We start from the raw sequence: 19,247 nt of genomic DNA on the forward strand, positions 1-19,247 counted from the left end.
GTAACCAGATAAGAATTCATGTCATGCTCAACATGTAATCACTTTTATCAGATATTTACACCAAAGATTAGTTATTGTACTATCGATTACTTTATACTGTAACCACATAAGAATTCAAGTCATGCTCAACAGTGTAATTACTTTTATCAGATATTTACACAAAAGATTAGTTATTGTACTATCGATTACTTTATACTGTAACCACATAAGAATTCAAGTCATGCTCAACAGTGTAATTACTTTTATCAGATATTTACACAAAAGATTAGTTATTGTACTATCGATTACTTTATACTGTAACCACATAAGAATTCAAGTCATGCTCAACAGTGTAATCACTTTTATCAGATATTTACACCAAAGATAAGTTATTGTACTATCGATTACTTTATACTGTAACCACATAAGAATTCAAGTCATGCTCAACAGTGTAATCACTTTTATCAGATATTTACACAAAAGATTAGTTATTGTATTATCGATTACTTTATACTGTAACCACATAAGAATTCATGTCATGCTCAACAGTGTAATCACTTTTATCAGATATTTACACAAAAGATTAGTTATTGTATTATCGATTACTTTATACTGTAACCACATAAGAATTCAAGTCATGCTCAACAGTGTAATTACTTTTATCAGATATTTACACAAAAGATTAGTTATTGTATTATCGATTACTTTATACTGTAACCACATAAGAATTCATGTCATGCTCAACAGTGTAATCACTTTTATCAGATATTTACACAAAAGATAAGTTATTGTATTATCGATTACTTTATACTATAACCACATAAGAATTCATGTCATGCTCAACAGTGTAATTACTTTTATCAGATATTTACACAAAAGATTAGTTATTGTACTATCGATTACTTTATACTGTAACCACATAAGAATTCAAGTCATGCTCAACAGTGTAATTACTTTTATCAGATATTTGCACAAAGATTAGTTCTTGTACTATCGATTACTTTATACTGTAACCACATAAGAATTCAAGTCATGCTCAACAGTGTAATCACTTTTATCAGATATTTACACAAAAGATTAACTTGTATTATCGATTACTTTATACTGTAACCACATAACGTTTCCCGACACATCTACATTAACTTTTGGGTTCGAACTAAAGTCAAAGTTGTACCACTCCCTTCTCAAATGTGCGAGTTCAGTTACCCACCAATCTGATCAAACTAGATATTCTTATTATCACTACTGTCAAAATCTTGTTAGGGGACGAAACAGTTGCAAAAGGTTGCCAGAATTATTTTTTACGCACGTAGTCATCTCGCCCAAAAACCACAATAAAGCTTTATGTCGATGTGTACTGGGACGAAATAGCGTTTTCTGTTGATCTGCATTGTGTAGAAAAGGAATGCATTTAATCTGATGTACAAGTGCTTTAATAATAATCCGATCATGACCCGTTATGTGATGTTGTCAGATCCTCTATTAAACGGAGTTGTCATATGGTCCTATATTTTTAATCAGATTGATTACCAGAAAGGAATTAATGCAAGTAATCTAAATTGTGACCGATTCATGGTTCACCTTTTCAAACACAGAATGTGTGAATGTAGACAATCATTTAAAACTGCATATCACTTTTTCTGTTAATGTAATCTATATCAAAGTATCGTGTGACGCTTAAACAACATCGGAATCATCATCATCATAACCATATGTGTATAAATGTCCTGGGCAATCTGATTAATATACAAATCATTATTATTACTACGTTTGATAAGATGATAATGATTTGTATTTTAATATGATTGTGTTTAGGGATGAGTTACACTATTACAAGGCAACAACACGAATATGAGTGTACCGCAGTATCCCGAAACATCCAAGCATTCACACACCGCAACACAAATCCTTAAATAACCCTGGCTGTTATTAGGATGTTTATTCACTTAACCAAACAATGCGTTAGCCGCAGGAAAAGTAAGTAATTATTAACCTATTTGATTGTTGTATTGGTCCAGTCGCCTTTCGTCATTATGTCCTCTATTTCTCAGAAAGTTCTGAGAAATATTTCTCAACTTTGATATGTTGGTTCCGCTAGGGCCGTAATTGTGGATATTGCATTTTGGAACCGGTCAATAAAATGGTCGACCGACCGCTATCTTGGATTTTGATAGATGAAGTTCTCAGAAAGTACCGAAGAGCTCATTCTCAAATTGCGTATGTATGAGCTCTATATAAACCCTAGATTTATACAATGCTACAGATATCCATCTTGAAATTTCATAGTTGAAGTTTAACAAGAGGCCCATTGGCCTCAATGGTCACCTGAGCTCGATATAGATGTAGAATGAAACAAAGGCATATAAACACTAGTCCTTGAAGTCGGACTTTTTTTGATTTTTTAATCTACGAAGAGTATTTGCTTCCATTTAACCTGAGAACAAGAACTTATGAAATTTTAGTCATTTTGACCCAATTTAGCCCGTCCCTTTGGTCCCCTAGGGGTCAGAGAGGACCGATATGGATGTTAAAATGCAATACATGTATCTCAGACTAATACATGTAATTCTAATCATATTAAACATATTTCCTACAAAAAATATGCAAACTATGCTCATAAATGTGTTTCTCCTATATAAACTTAAGTAAACTTGACCCCCTCCCACAGGGGGATACGTGAAATCCGAGGTCATATGATTCACAATTTTTGTAAAGGACCTTAAGACTTTCCATTTGTAAAAAATATTTGATTGAACAATTTCCAGAATTACAGAAGAATATTTTTGAAGTTTTAGCCTATTTGACACCTTTTGACCCCGCTCCTCAGGCCCCTAAGGGTCAGTCATGGAAAATTTGTTAATAGGATTCAATGGCCATTTCATACTGATAATTCTAAAAACATTTGACTCATTTCCTATAACAAATTACCAAATAATGTTCAAAAAAGTATTTTCCCTATATAAACTATTGTAAACTTATCCCCCTCTTCAGGGGATAACGATGGACACCAGGGTCATATGATTTTTTGTAAAGGACCTTCAGACCTTTCTATCTATAAAGAGTGTTTGAGTCGTTCACATCTGTGAGAGGAGAAGAATACTTTAGAAATTTTAGTTAATTTTACCATTGTTGGCCGCTCCAACCACCCATGGGCATCGTCTCAGGTGACCTAAAAAGAAGATAAAAGATCTTTCTTTCAATTTTAACTAATACATGTATCAGAAATATGTACATCGCAACTGTCCCGGTAGTTAGTGCCTTTTGATCGAGTTACTCAAACCGATAAGGTAAACAACGGTTTAGACATTTAACATCAATTGAAATTTCTTTTACTGAAATGTGTTATTTATCTTACAGGGTGATGAGGACAGGAAAGTTATAACCAGTCTGCAGTCCTACTAAGTTTTTGAAACGGTGACCCCTAAACAAGATGCTGCGTACTCTAAGTATCAAGCAATCATGTGTTACGTTTGGCACGCTGATTGCGATTTATGTATTAGGGATTTTTGTCTACAACATATCCTTTATCAACTCTGGCAACGACTTTAAAGGATTACACTTTTATCGAAAAAATTATAAAACGAATGACTTTGGATCTATGAGAGTTCTACAATGGAACAACACAAAACGCATTGAAGATAAATGGATTAGAAGATATGGTCCGTTTAAGCTTTTGAAAAGGGTAAGTTACTTAAGGTTTTATACTTTTAGCTCACCTGGACTGAAAAGTGAGCTTTTACGATACCGTGGCATCCGTCCGTCCATCCATCCACTATCGATTTCTTCTCCATAACCGCTGCTCGGAATTAAACAAAATTTGACTGGTAGCATCCTTACGAGGTACTGACTAAATATTGTACATCTGGTCGGGCTGAACCCTGGGCACGTAGCCAAACAGGGTCAATTTGTCTATTTTCATATAAACGATTTCTCTGAAATCAAGCATGGAAAAGCATTTTCATAGAAGGAATATACGTACCCGGCCTATTGTACCTTTCGGCCGGGTACGAAATGGTCCTTATATATCGTAGCTGAGTACTGCTTCAGAAAATCACTTATTTTAAGCGTATACATGCATTTATATATTACTTTTGTCCAAGAAAAGAATAATTATCATATTTAACATCTACTTTACCACTCATAAGACATCAAATTCAAAATTTGTAGACTTGCCGTATAATTTTCCTTCATATTTATGTGAAAAAATAATGTCTCGCTAGGAATTTGATATTTTATAAGGTTCAGTTTTATTGCCTAGTAGTTAAGTGATATCAAGCAAGTAAGATAAAATGACAACAGACGTTTTAATAATGATTTCCACAGACATTTCATTGCTCCATAAGCAATAATAGGCACCAATTGTTGCTCTAATAACGACACCATTATCTATCTAAAAGTCTTCTGAGCTACAATATTGCAGCACGCACTCACAATGTCATAGTATCATCTTAATAGGGTGGGAATTCAAAGTTGTACAATCAATGGGGTTGACTACCGGTTGCCTGAGGGGCGGGGCTAGAAGGGTCAATTTAGTTATTTTCATATAAACGACTTCTTCTATTAAACTAAGCATAGGCTATCACTCATAATGCAATGGTAGCAACCATGTAGGATGGGGATTCAAAATGGTGCAAATGATGGGGCTGACCCAAAGGGGCCTGAGGTGAAGAGCCAAAAGAGGTCAATATGTCGACTTTCATATAAACCACTTTTCTGAAACTTAGCATTGTTATATGATTGGGATTCAAAAGGATCTCTTCCACGAACAATGAAAATTTACCCATGAAGCAATTTTATTAAAATTAAATGTTATTTGTGGCAACATAAATGCAAACCCTTGAAATACGTTTAAAAAATTCAAAAGGTTCCAGGGGCATGTGCTGTGGCCAAACTAAATTTGGCCAGTAGAGGTGAAAGACAGGGTTCCCTTTTTGATTCAAAAAGGTATCAGAATAATGTTTGATGTCATAAAATTGTATTATTTTCTAAAGACTATGAATAGTTACATATCATGATCACAAATATATAGGCAAAATGTAACAACAAATTATCTAACAAGATAAAAGAAAAAAGAACGGTATCAAGTTGAAACTGGCAGTGTTTGGCAGTAAAAAGCAATAAAACATAATTTACCAACTTCACTAATGTATATACCCTAGTTTTACTTTGTCAACTTTATGTTATGCAGAAACCACCCGTATATCTTCCTGAGTTTAAAAATCCATGTTGGTATGGCGATGATGGTTATCATGACCGAAGACAGCATTGGATGGATATATTGTGCAAGCAGTCTAACGCAACGAGAAAAAGACTATGTTCGGATAGGAAAAGAAGGACGAAGAATATTCGTTTGCTTCGCTGCCTCCCATATTTTATGTTAGTGGGTCAGCGTAAATGTGGAACTACCGACCTATACCACCGCATTGCGAGCCATCCGGATATTAAAAAAGCCATGCTCAAAGAGCCCCAATTTTTCAACAGAAATCACCAATGTCAGTGTAAGCATTGTAATGCATTGTTAATCGCCCGCCGGTGAAACATGTGGGAGGGAAACACTTTAGTATATGTTCTCGTCTGTCTTTTCATCTCTCTTTCCGGATTTGGTTTCCAGATGGTAGCTTTTTGTTGATAACAAATTAATTGATTGTGATCAATCTACGTACAATCGTAGCATATGAAAAAATACAGCTTGGTGTTGAATTTGGGGTTAATTGTAAATGTTAGTTTTTGGACAATACGTTGAGAACACATCAGCAGAATTTGTTCAAACTTCATACAATTGTAACGTAGGAGATAACACAGCTTGTGATTTTATTTGGGGTCAAAAGGTCATCTACAAAATCACTCTTCTGAATAAAAGATTGTTTCACAAACTTTAATTTCCGGACGAAAACTTGATAAATCACATCAACAAAATTTGTTCAAACTTCACACAATGATAGCAGCACTCAGCAATAACATATTACCATTAATTAGAAAATGTTATTGACGGCAGTGGACTGGTGTTGCTTGGAACACTTGCTGTAAGCTTGTTTAATCATAAAACGACAATAGTAGTAAAGTAATGGAGACCACAAATTCAAGACATCCCCAATATATACATGTAATACGGGGGTTACCAGATGCATTTACGACATTGGTAAAACATGATTTAGCTTCGAATTGTCGCACCTTGTGACGTCACAAAACTTGCTGCAAAGGGGAAGGTGGAACGAATCGCAAATAAATCATACTTTATTCACGTCGATTTGGTATCTCAAAAGCCCGAATCACAGGAAAATGCTGAGGACCATACACTAAACGTTTTTTGATATATTGTATAACTTGACCACTCAGTGTCTTAATATACATTAAAAGTGTAGTTTTAAAGAAATTCACTTATAGATGAAATAAAAATGTAATATTAATCCGATGTTAGCTACATTTGATAATTTTGCATTACAGATCCGCAGTTTAAAGGGTATTGTGAATGTAAGTATACCATCTTACAGTCTATGTCTTGGATTTTGATATAATGAATGAAATATTTTCTTTTAGGAATCATTATATTACATATTAGAATACAGCACAGTTTTGTGACAGCAAAATTTATTTACAATTAAAAACGTTTTGGTGAATAAAATGTGACCATTATCCCTGCTGTCGAAAAATATTGTGGCGAGGTGTAACTTTTTGCGTTATCTGAGTTAGTTTGACGATATTTAATAGCTTCCTAGAGTCTCTAATAGTACACTGTCTTTGACTCACGATAGGGTTTCGAAGATGCATTGTTTTATGTCATGATTTCAGCCCATTTTCATCTAACAGCGGGTGTTTTTTCATTATTTTTGTGTGCCCGATATCACTTCCGATGACGTAGGTTGTACCCATTGTTATTAGTCCCCTACCGGTGAAACCGGAGGGGACTATAGCGTTTGTTCCCGCCAGTCTGTCTGTCTGTCCGGATTTGATTTCCATATAGTAACTTGAGAAAAGATCGACAGAGTTTAATCAAACTTCATACAATGGTAGCATATGAGAAAATACAGCTTGGCGTTCAATTTGGGGGTCAACTGCAAAGGTCACTGTTGATTAAAAGAGTTTTTTTTCCACAAAATATTAGTTTCCAGACGATAAAATGATAAAACATCGTTGGATTTTCAATTTTCACAAAATTTTTGGACGATAACTTGAGAACACAACAACAAAATTTGTTCAAACTTAACATAAAATGATAGCGTAACTAAGCAATTATACATTATGTATCTGCCACAGATTAGAAAATGTAATTGGCGGTAGGGGACCTGTGTTGCTTGCAACACTTATGATGAGCCTGTTCTTTCTAATGTCTTTTGACACTGCATCACTTTTGAACTACTGTTGAGCGCTCGCCCCTGTGCAGCAGGCTTTGGGTTTTGTCCCTAGGCGGAGACACGCTAACGTCTATAAAAGTGGTAGTTACTGCTCCTACCTAGCCTCAACATACAGGGAGCGAGGACGAGTGGTTCGCCCGTTGTCAGTATAATGTGACCGGGTGGTGTGTGTTGCTTGGTGTCTTCGTCAACATGCTTCAGTTTTATAACGCTATGAAAAGGACAACAGTTCCACAATACAAGAAGACAACACGAACATACATCAATCGTCCTTAACACACACTTCATACATGTAGGACACTGCATTAATGGGAGGCCGTCCTAACATTATCCTTGCTGTTAATATGACGATAATGTATTCAAAAAACGTTATCGATTGTTTTGTTATTGTTATAGTTTAAACTGTTTCCTACTGCTTCACATGATACCTAGTTTTGTAATCTGATTAACGAATTGTATAAATATTAATTGAGCACATTTGATTTATTCAAAAACAGCGTACAGTGACTAACTTATATTCGTTGCAGGGGACAAACCGTCTACATTTACAGAATATGTCGACCAGTTTGATACAGCGGCCGCAGTGATACAAAATGCTAACGACGAACAGAAATCGACCTTCATTACTGGTAATTATATGCATTTTCTCCATGGTTAATTATGTCAACGATTGCAGTTGACGTCCCATCAATGTCAGCTACTGATGGACCATATATATAAAAAAAACTAATCTTAGCAAAGATATCGCCCAGATTCATAATTTGTTATCAGTAGAATACAATATTGTACCAAGAATTGTGTATTAAATGTATTGTTTGAAAGCGATGCATTGTTTGTTATTAAATTTTGTTTTCATGTATCTAGGAGAAGGCACTCCGGATACATTGTGGGAACACATTTGGTGGTGGGGGTTCCCTGAGAATAAAAAGGACGAGGAACCAGGATTGATAAACGCTCATTTCATACGACACCTTCTCCCGGATGTGAAAATACTGGTCATACTTAGAAATCCTGTTGATCGGTATGAGTCCACAAGAACGAACAGGCAGCCGTCTTGGATTTGGAAATTTAAAGTTGAAAAGGCAGGGAAAGATCAGTCTTTCCATTTCCATTGTCAGACTTAGAACTTGTACTATCGTCATCAATCATTTTCAAGTCATATCTTCACATGTACATTTTCATTGTCAAGATATTACCTTTTTATCGCAAGGTACATTAAGCGGAACCCTTCGACAAGTGTCAGGGTTCTAGGTTTTATAGTTTATTCATTTTTCACTGTGAACGAGAGCTTAATTTCACATCCACAAAATATAACGCGGGAGGATGCTATTAAGCATATACGTTTATATAATTATGTGTACAGTGTTTATACCTTGAAATGTATTTAAGCGATTAATACCATGACAATGATCATTTCACTCAATGAAAATTACCTATCTCTGGTTGTTGTTATTTTTATAGGCTATATTCTGACTACCTATTCTTCTTACCGAAGAAAAGCAAGTCGGAGGAGGAGTTTCATAAAAAAACTAGGCGCTCTGTGGATAAATTTAATAACTGTCTAACGAAGCATAGTATACGTCACTGCGCTTACAAGGTAAGTTGTCAATCGTCATCTAGCAGTCATGATTTAAGGTACTCTGCTAAACCTACCCATATTATTAGGCTTTTTTGCCTCATATATCAGCACTCGATTCCTCTGAAAAACATGGAATCATAGGACAGTGGTCTACGCTAATTCAGTGGCACATACATATACCAATTCCTTGGGATATTATATACTCCACTACCCCTGTGTAACATCCCATTTTGGGAACTGAACACTTCGCACAACGATGTACTTTTTTGAATTTTGCTGTAAATATTTACTAGGTTAGTGTTTTAAATATTGGTCATTAATGTGTGAAAAAATACACTTTTGTCACGTTATTATACATTTGGGACTTTGAACACTTGTACTTTTTACTATAAATTATTGAAAAATAATGATTTAAATAGACCAGAAATATAAGCACACTGACCCACCATTTTTTCCCTTATATAAGGGACAAAATAGCAACCTTTTTCCTGTTGATATGCAATATTAACAAAGGTTTAATACCTGTCAAGAACTTTTTATAATTAAAGGTTATATTTGGCAAAAATGGCTGAAAATGGTGCATTTTTCTAACTTCAAATTAAGGGTTAGGGGTGGCATATAATGTGAACAAAAGATGTCTTATTCCTCATACCAAGTATATTTTGAATGGAGACCACTGAGAAATAACATCCATATATATCCATCATTTCATAAGGATATTACGACTTTAATCCCTCCAAAAAACCTGTCGTTGGGTGGCCAAAGCTACAAAATGAGCACAAAAATACATATTTGTTTCAATACATGACAATTTTGATTTCTCAGAAGTGTACATACTTAAAACCTATGCATTGAAAGTATTGTAATTCTCAAAATGTTGTTTATTATTTATGGTGGATCAAATATTATACAATTATAGCATTTTGATGAGGTCGATGCATGTTTTTATTTACCAAAGAAAAATTATCGACCGAGGACGTAGTCCGAGGTTGATAATTTTTCTTTGGTCAATAAAAACATACATCGAACGAATTCAAAATGCTACAATTGTTTTATTATTTGAATTGGTTTTTCTTTACAAGCAATAAATAAAAAGATATACAACAATCTAGTGTATACATGTACATCTGCATTTGAATTTCAGGATATATTACCAGAAATTGAATGAGTAAATATCAAAATGATCATACTAATGATACGAGGATTAAGATACAGTTTTCCTATTAATCCTGATTTCCAGATACATGTACGGTAGGCCTAGAAGATGGCGAATGCATTATCATGCTCTACATGTTTTTAGTTTTCGTAGTTCTAAATGTCCGATAAATCTAGATAAAAGCACCGCCCTTACGTCTATCATAATTACATCTTTGTATTTGTAGCTCCAACGCAGTTTCATTTCTCATCAAGACTACCGGCAGAGAGGCAAACCCGTCTATCGATCATTTGCTGTGGTTGACGAAAATATGTTACCAACTAAATCGGCATCTTAGACACGCTTAATTTATCAACCTTATAATGTATGTCGCATTCAAACGCTTAAATGACTTCGACGCTTTGATGCACTGAATCGGGGAAATCCCTGTCTATTTATAGACAGATCGGTCAATCAACTTTTTTCAATCAACTTTTATCAGTCGATCATTGTTTTATAGGGGGTCACGTGGGGTACCGACGTCCAATGAGATTGGCGGAAAAACCAAGAAAAATAATAATACAAATTATTCAGGATACGCGAGTATGAAAATAAACATAGGAGATATGATATATAAATATATAATATGATTTTTTTTCAAACTCGTAAGATAACTCGATATCCCATTCGCCTTACGGCTGGTGGGATATCAGATTATTGAACTCGTTTGATAAATTTAATATCGCATAGGCATTCATATCAAAGGGACAGAGCCTCTATTTCAGTTCAACTAAAATATAAATTTGTTGATATATATAATGATGTTTGTTGTGTTATGAAGGTAACTATGACGTTTTTGTTTTGCCACGACGTAATCTATGACGTTCTTGTTTTGTCATGACGTTATCTATGACGTGTTTGTTTTGTCACGACGTAATCTATGACGTTTTGGTTTTGTCATGACGTTATCTATGATATGTTTGTTTTGTCATGACGTTATCTATGACGTGCTTGTTTTGTCACGACGTAATCTATGACGTTTTGGTTTTGTCATGACGTTATCTATGATATGTTTGTTTTGTCATGACGTTATCTATGATATGTTTGTTTTGTCATGACGTTATCTATGATGTGTTTGTTTTGTCATGACGTTATCTATGACGTGCTTGTTTTGTCACGACGTTATCTATGACATTTTGTTTTGTTGACAGGTAACCTATACAGATTTAGGTCTGTATAGTAGCCTATATTCTGTATTCCTTAAGGACTGGATGACAGTTTTCCCAAGGAAACAATTCTTCATCACCACATTAGAAGACTATTCCAAGAACCAAACATTGGTTGCATCGGAAATATTCACCTTTCTTGGTTTACGTAAGTGATTTGCAGCTCCACCATCAATATAAAGAGATTAACTATTACAGGAAGATACACACGAGTATACCGAACATACTTGGTGTCTTCGGCGGCATGCTTCAGTGATATAGCACTGTGGAAAGGGCACCAGTTCCACTATTCAAGAAGACACGACACGAACATACCGCAGTCTCCCAAAACACGCACTACACAATACACAAACGCTACACACTGCATGCATGGGAGGCAGTCCTTACATAACCCTGGCTGTTAAAGGGACATTAAAATAATCAAACAAACAAAAAATCTTAACCTACAGACATCCACTCAGGACGACACATTCGATACAGAGGAAACACTGTGTAATTATATCAATGTATACTTTAATGTATTAAAAAGCTGTTGTCAAATATAATAATACACAAAGGCTGTAAATGTATCTATTTACACTCTTTTTTCAATTCAAAATAATAATTTTTTTTCTTTGTTTCTGGCTTTCTGATTGGCTTATTCATTTTTTTAATTCCACGATGAAAAAAAATCCGGAAATGGCGCGGAAATCCGACTTTATCGTGACGTCATAATAGAAACATTTACGTTGCGTATTGATTTAGCAAAAATAATCCCTTGGAAAAAATCAATGGAATCGTACATGTAAACGTTTTTCATTTTATAAAGTAGCATGGATCGCGGATTCACACAGTTTGCAAACAATTTTTTTTTCATACCCCCGATGCAATTGAAAATAGTGACTTCAATGCTTAAATAAAGTATCATCTACTAACTGTGGTTTTATTAGCTGCATAGTAAAAAAAATGTCACGTGTTTTAACGAGAAAGGTCATGAACTTAAATTCTAGTACTTTTTTGTTAGGTCACTCGATGCAAATGATAAAGATGACCTATGACCTTTAGGCTTTACTCACTATATCTTGTGTGCAGTATAGGTATTCACACAAGCAACACTATGTACCACAATCTGATTAAAATACGATCTGAAGTACAGATGGTATAAAAGGTCATCCAAACATGACACCGATCCTCTTTTGAACGGAGTGGTTATATGGATCTGTACTTTAATTAGATTATATGTACCATAAAATATTTCACATATTGAAGGCCGTCTTTAAATGACCATATATGTTAATAGGAAGCACAAAAACACTAAAATAAGTCCATTTCTTTTATGTTACAACACACACATTCCCTCACACAAACACACTTTATTTGCTTTTTTATGCACAGGTGTTTTTAATAAAGAGTTGAATTATATAGTAATTAACACCGAATGATGTTGGTGTATATGTCCTTTATACAGAGGTCATTTATATCATAAATTGCACCAAGTAAGGTTGATGTATCTGTCCAGTAAAGACAGCTACCTTTTATAAAAATTTATTAAGTAAATGACACCAACAATGTTGATGTAGCTGCTGTCCTTTATTCAGAGGTCATTTACATAATAAACTACACTAAATTGTAGAGATGTATACCTCGATCCTTTATAGAGAGGTCAATGTTAAACTGATTTTATTTGACTAGATTTATGTTTTATGTTCTTATGTCAATCTTCGAAACTCGATACCGCATTATCGATCGATTTCAAAGCGTGCGGCAAATTAATGAAAATAAAAACATGTAAATAATTGTGCTCTATGTGATATTCGTATTGTATTAAAATATCTACATTTCATTATAGGTGCTGACTCAGGAAGAGGAAACACTCATTTTAATTCACGACGGCCTTCCGTAAAACACATGGGTGACATGTATAACGAGACAAGACGAATATTAGAGCAATTTTACAAACCATTTAATCGTGAACTCGCAGCACTTTTGGATGATCCAAAGTTTCTATGGGGGTCATAAAATGGCATTATTTGTATTGCGTCATTCGCCGCTAACAACTATCTAACATTTTAGCTTCTTGGCATAAACAACGATACGCAGAGAGGGCTTAAAGTGAATAGTCGGGCAAAGAAAACCAGTCTAAATGCGTGTATTGGCCTTCCAAAAGTTCTCATATATTAATACGACGGTCAAATTCTGCTTACGTTTCCCAGTTCTGACCAGCCAGTGTTACACGTGTAGGTATGAAAGAAAAAAAACTATTCCTTATATTTACATTTCAACCGACAATTTTCTTTCAATTTAGCTTTCCAATAAAATAAAAACTTCGTTTTTTCAACGTTAAACGATTGATGTAACAGCCGGTCACTTGATGGAATCCCGGAAAAAACTGGTTCTGATTGGGCGAGAAAAGTTCAGAAAGTACGCAAATATGGTTACACAATAACACTATCTTTTTTATTCCATTGATGCAGTATTTCTCAAATATTTTATTTTCTGAAATATATTCTAAGATAATTATCACATTCAAGTTGTTTAATTGAAGAATTAAAACTACAGAAACAATATAGGCCAAATCTGATTCGCATTTAAACTACTTTCGGAAGTCAATGTTCCGGTGTATGCATTCTTGCGCGATAACCGTCTTGGTTAACACTAAGTGTAAATGATTTCCAAGTTGGCAAAGATATATAGCAGGGACAAAGTGGAAATGTAAATATACAGATTGCGGTTACGGTCAACTCCAGCTGTAAACAGAACCATTTTATAATAAGACTATAAAAGGGCTGTGGTCTGTCTGAGAGCGCGATAATGTAACAATGGCCGTGAGACCATTAGGGCAGCTTAGAAGAGCTGGTATGTATAAATAAAGGGGTCGGTGGTTGTATATCTATAGAGCCTAACTAATGAGCTGTATAGTTTGATTAGTTTAACGTCCTATAAACAGCCAGGGTTATTTAAGGATGTGCCAGGTTTGTTAGTGGAGGAAAGCCGGAGTACCAGGAGAAAAACCACCGACCAGCGGCCAGTACCTGGCAACTGCCCCACATGGGATTCGAACTCGCGACCCAGAGGTGGAGGGCATGTGGTAATATGTCGGTACATCTTAACCACTCGGCCACCGCGGCCCCAAGAGCTGTAAAGTAAGGGTTAGTCATTATATTAAGAACAGATAGGGGTTTTCCTGATTGAAGTTTGTAGTTTTTATATACTTTTGTTCTCTGGTGATTACGATGCCTATCTTTAGCGGCAGATAGAGATGTGGTGCATCCATCCTATTTTAAGCCTGTATGTTTATTTATAGTAGTTCTATAAATGTATATACTTAGATTAGATTATGTATTTATTTAAGATTAGCATTTCTATAAAATATGTATCCTTAGAATAGAGTATATAGCGGTTAATAGTGGTGTCTGAATAGAGATGTAAGTTAGGGTCAGTAAAAGGAAAGGAGACCCTTGGAGTTGGGCATTTATCTGAGAGTAAGTCGAAAGGTACAGATGTAGTCATTGGATAGTCTTAGAGGTGTGATTAGTTTGTAGTATAAATTATGTATTTTAAATATATGGTTAGTCTTTAATTTGCATAGTGCAGTATTGTTTTGTTTTTAGTTATGATATCTGGGTCTAATTTTGGCCATAGTCACAGATTTCACGGGCAATCCTACTTTACAGCTGGGGTCATTTAATAGTCAGATGATAGTAGTAAGTGATTAGTTTGTAGTGAGTTTTGATTAAGTCAGGCAGTTGACTGGAAAAATTAGCTCACATACAATTATATGGACATGTTGCTGTTGAATGAAAAAAATTGAACTTTTAAGACTTGATTTGCAGCAAGACTTTAATAAATAAAAACTTAACTGATATAAAGGCTCCTTTTAACTTTTCATCGGCGTGACAATACAACCTGATACTTTATTTTATGGTCGGTTACAACAAAAACGTAACAACTGGTGGTTAGAAATGAGATATTTCTGAACACATCAGGACACTCAAAACTCAACAATATTATTATCACATATACGTAGATATATGAACATGTAGTTGATGTGTTTGATATACCCCATATAAATGGTACAAAAATATGTCAGATACTGATATACTGTGCATGGGGATACATGTATACCCGCATGAATGACTTGTGTACCGTGAACTCTAGGCCCATATATCTGTCGTCATGGCGACTAGGCCTAGAGCCAGTTTCTCCTTCTTTTCCCATCCCAACCTAAGGTAACACCTTACCTGAGATGATGATCAGTCAGGCGTCACAGGTAAGGTATACCTATTTCCATTAACCCAGCGGGCCCATTATAGCATTCAATTCAATTGATAATATGCTGTGACAGAATTTGTACCTGTATAACCTAATATGTAGAGTAAAGTTTACCTGTCTACTTGACCCCATGTGGTTTCGTTTTAAATAATAATACCAGGTAAATCTACTTTTTGATAAAAATGCGCTTATTCTTGTGATTGAAAATGATAGTTATGATATTGATTTTTTTCCTCAAAATAAAGAAAATGTATACACATTGTTTTGTATCTTGTTATTAATTTATATATCTTTCTTTAAGGAGAGAGAATTGGGCTTATTAATTATGTATTATTCTTAAATTTATAATACATGTAAGTCCCTATATGTATACATGTACATTGCAAATGTATGTGTACTCCAAACATGCGTCAAGATATGTACAATACTCCTACAGCTCCTTTATCCCCCAGTCCCACACCAACCGACGTAGCAATTGCATGTGTATTTCGCCACTCTGGCAATAATTCTACCGTCTGGCCATGAATTATTTTCCCTGCAATTTAACATCGTGACTCATGTATACATACTAGTCCATCAGATCTAATATAGAAAAGGTTGTTGTTACCCGAATGAACGTACGTAAAACCAAATATCTAAATAAAATACTGTATTTACTGGTAAAACCTTCATGTATATGTAACAGTGTGCAGGATTTACAATAAATTTAATACCTGCCTCTGCCAGGGATCGAACTCGGGACCTCTGGATTACTAGTCTGACGCTCAACCGATCGAGCTAAAGAGAAGTTCTCTCTAGCCGAGCGATATATTGCGGCTAGTATTGACCAGGGTTACATACTCCCCCTCCAGGAATCAACTCGTCCTCGAGTTTCCAGGGGTCACAACGATTCCTTCGCAGGTATCGTGAAGTATCATTCCCGAGTCCCTACATGGGCGCCAATGTAACAGGGTGCAGGATTTACAATAAATTTAATACCTGCCTCTGCCAGGGATCGAACCCGGGACCTCTGGATTACTAGTCTGACGCTCAACCGATCGAGCTAAAGAGAAGTTCTCTCTAGCCGAGCGATATATTGCGGCTAGTATTGACCAGGGTTACATACTCCCCCTCCAGGGATGAACTCGTCCGCGAGTTTCCAGGGGTCACAACGATTCCTTCGCAGGTATCGTGAAGTATCATTCCCGAGTCCCTACATGGGCGCCAATGTAACAGGGTGCAGGATTTACAATAAATTTAATACCTGCCTCTGCCAGGGATCGAACTCGGGACCTCTGGATTACTAGTCTGACGCTCAACCGATCGAGCTAAAGAGAAGTTCTCTCTAGCCGAGCGATATATTGCGGCTAGTATTGACCAGGGTTACATATAATTTAGCTAGAATAAATGTGGCTATTTGTACACTGTATCTTTCAAATCATTTTGTGTATAGTTAAGTTTGAATATCTAATTGTAATTTCTTAACGAGACCACATGACAACAGTTTTAATTAATAAAGCTGTCAGACGTGAACAAAATAGGATTTCTTCATATATAACAGTACATGTACAGTTAGTCCAGCAGATGAGCATAAGAATTGTGCACTTTGTGGTAAAAGCACCAAATTTGACACAGTTATTCTATAGGGTATTCTGAATAATTTGAGCGATGGGGGCAATCTGCATATGTCACGTGACCAACATGGCGGCCATTTTGAAAAATGGCTGCCACCTCATTTTTTTCATCAACATATGATATTCATGCCAACTTCTTCGAAAATTTATTATCAAAATCAATGTTTTTGTTGTTGTTAAATACTTCCAAATGTTTGTTAGAGTTGATTTACACCAAAAATTAGGAAAAGTAAAGAACACAAGTCTATAGCAAGAATTCGTTTTAAAAAAAAAACCGTTCTTAAATGAAAACCATGATTAGAAAAATTGTATTTACATACAAAGTTATAAACATGTTATACATATACAATATTTGTTAATCATTTGGAATATGATTCAATGTTTCAATAACATTTTAAAAAGTGTACGCTCCTGTACATATTGTGTTAAAGCGTTTATGTTAGCCTGACGAAGACCGTCATATGTGAGACGAACATTTTGGTGAGTCAAGGTGACCACCTTTATGAAAATAAAATTATTATAGTTGAAAGGACCATACACTGAGTAACTCCCAAACTAATTTTAGATATTGTAAAGCTATCACAAATTGAGTCACATTAACTTGTTGATCGTGGTACTTGGAGCGAAACTATTGAGTCGAAAGAATGGTCACCTGTCCAAATGAGTTTTGAAAGCGTAAAAGCAAAAATTTTTCAAATCGATGTGTCAGTCATCAATGTACAGTCTATTGTACATGCTAAACATCAAATAATTCATATAGTAGTAGTCAACCATAATTTGATATTCTACAATCACACTTCAAACGAACTTGTCCAGAACATTCACACTGGTGGTGTACACATTGCCCCACAGGAGCACATGTCAGTGTATTCTATTGTATTTGACGCAATATCCTTTGTGTTTAGGACAAGCAAGTCTCCACTATCCTCTGTAAAGGGGTTTCCAAATTCGTCCAACGTTTCCACCATAGATCTAACGTTTGTTAGGAAAGATTTCTGCATATTTTTTTTGTCCTCGTGATATGAAACGGTTGTATTTGATTGTGGTCGAACTAAAGTCTCGAACCCCTTTGCTAATCTTGCCATCTTTCGACCTGCGACCATCCATCGTCTGAGGACGACCGGGCTTTTGGTCAAGCCAATAGCTCCTCCATCAGCTTTCGATCTACTTTGTTGTTTTGTTCATGTGCGTTGTCTATTGCCAAAATTGTGGTTCGTCTTACGGATCACAAAATTCCCTGCCAAAAACTCATGGCATACTTCGTTCAGTGTATACATATCCCTGACGTACACAGATAACCACCTTGAATAGTTTACATGGTCCAGCGCGGACATCCATGTGAGAACTTTTGACAGCGTTTCACAGTAGAGACTGAAGTTCCCTTCCCTGAAAGATCGTACAAACAAAAGTGCGTTCAGTTCACATGTGAAGTTATGCAACCAGTGTTGGAACTGAGGACTCTTCTCTGCCATCTTCTTGCACCAGGTGTCATAATCGGATGGCTCTTCTTCCGAACTCGCGTTTACAAATCCTTAGGCAGTCTGAAGGAGAATATATACCTAGCACGGAGTCACCTTGTGTGCGCGTCTGGTTCTGGAAACAATTGATACTTTCAGAAATGTCCGAGAGAAGCAACATTGGCTTGCACAAGAACACTCGTCCATCCAGACCCGTCCAGCAAAAATTTCAAGATAGCCATTTCGATGTGAAGTCCCCCGAACATTACCACACGTTTGTCCTGTCCGTAGATGTTGGGCCAGTTCCACTGAATTGTCTTCGCGATGGCGTGCAGAGGCTGAACAAATGCGATGACAGGAATCTGCCAAGGATTCAGTTCCCGGACGCACTTCTGTACTAAAATAATCGAATGAAGAATCATTGCTACGGATTTGTCCTCATCATCGAACAGCGATAGAAGAGCGGCTAATGCTGGGACGATTTCTCAGACGGGACCTGTATGTGCGTGAAACGCGAACAAGGATGCTGCTGTTTCCTCGTCGATGTGGTGGTCACCGTTAGCCATCTTAGATAAAGTCTCTGCCACCTATGATATATAGTATATTTTAACAGAATTAAAATATCTATCTGCTAATCAGATAATTGGTTTTTATT

The 19,247-nt window shown here is 35.8% G+C and overlaps 1 protein-coding gene across 1 annotated transcript; it reads left to right on the forward strand.

Moving 5' to 3' along the window:
- The first annotated feature begins 5,210 nt into the window (after positions 1 to 5,210).
- On the forward strand, positions 5,211 to 13,269 carry LOC138310063 (carbohydrate sulfotransferase 15-like). The gene is made up of 6 exons (XM_069251208.1): positions 5,211 to 5,355; positions 7,859 to 7,960; positions 8,196 to 8,352; positions 8,793 to 8,928; positions 11,257 to 11,419; positions 13,100 to 13,269. The coding sequence occupies exons 1-6, from the start codon at positions 5,211 to 5,213 to the stop codon at positions 13,267 to 13,269; spliced, it is 873 nt and encodes a 290-aa protein (XP_069107309.1).
- The last annotated feature ends 5,978 nt before the right edge of the window (positions 13,270 to 19,247 follow it).

Source organism: Argopecten irradians, chromosome 16, assembly GCF_041381155.1.
Source record: "Argopecten irradians isolate NY chromosome 16, Ai_NY, whole genome shotgun sequence".
Classification (NCBI taxonomy): Eukaryota; Metazoa; Mollusca; class Bivalvia; order Pectinida; family Pectinidae; genus Argopecten; species Argopecten irradians.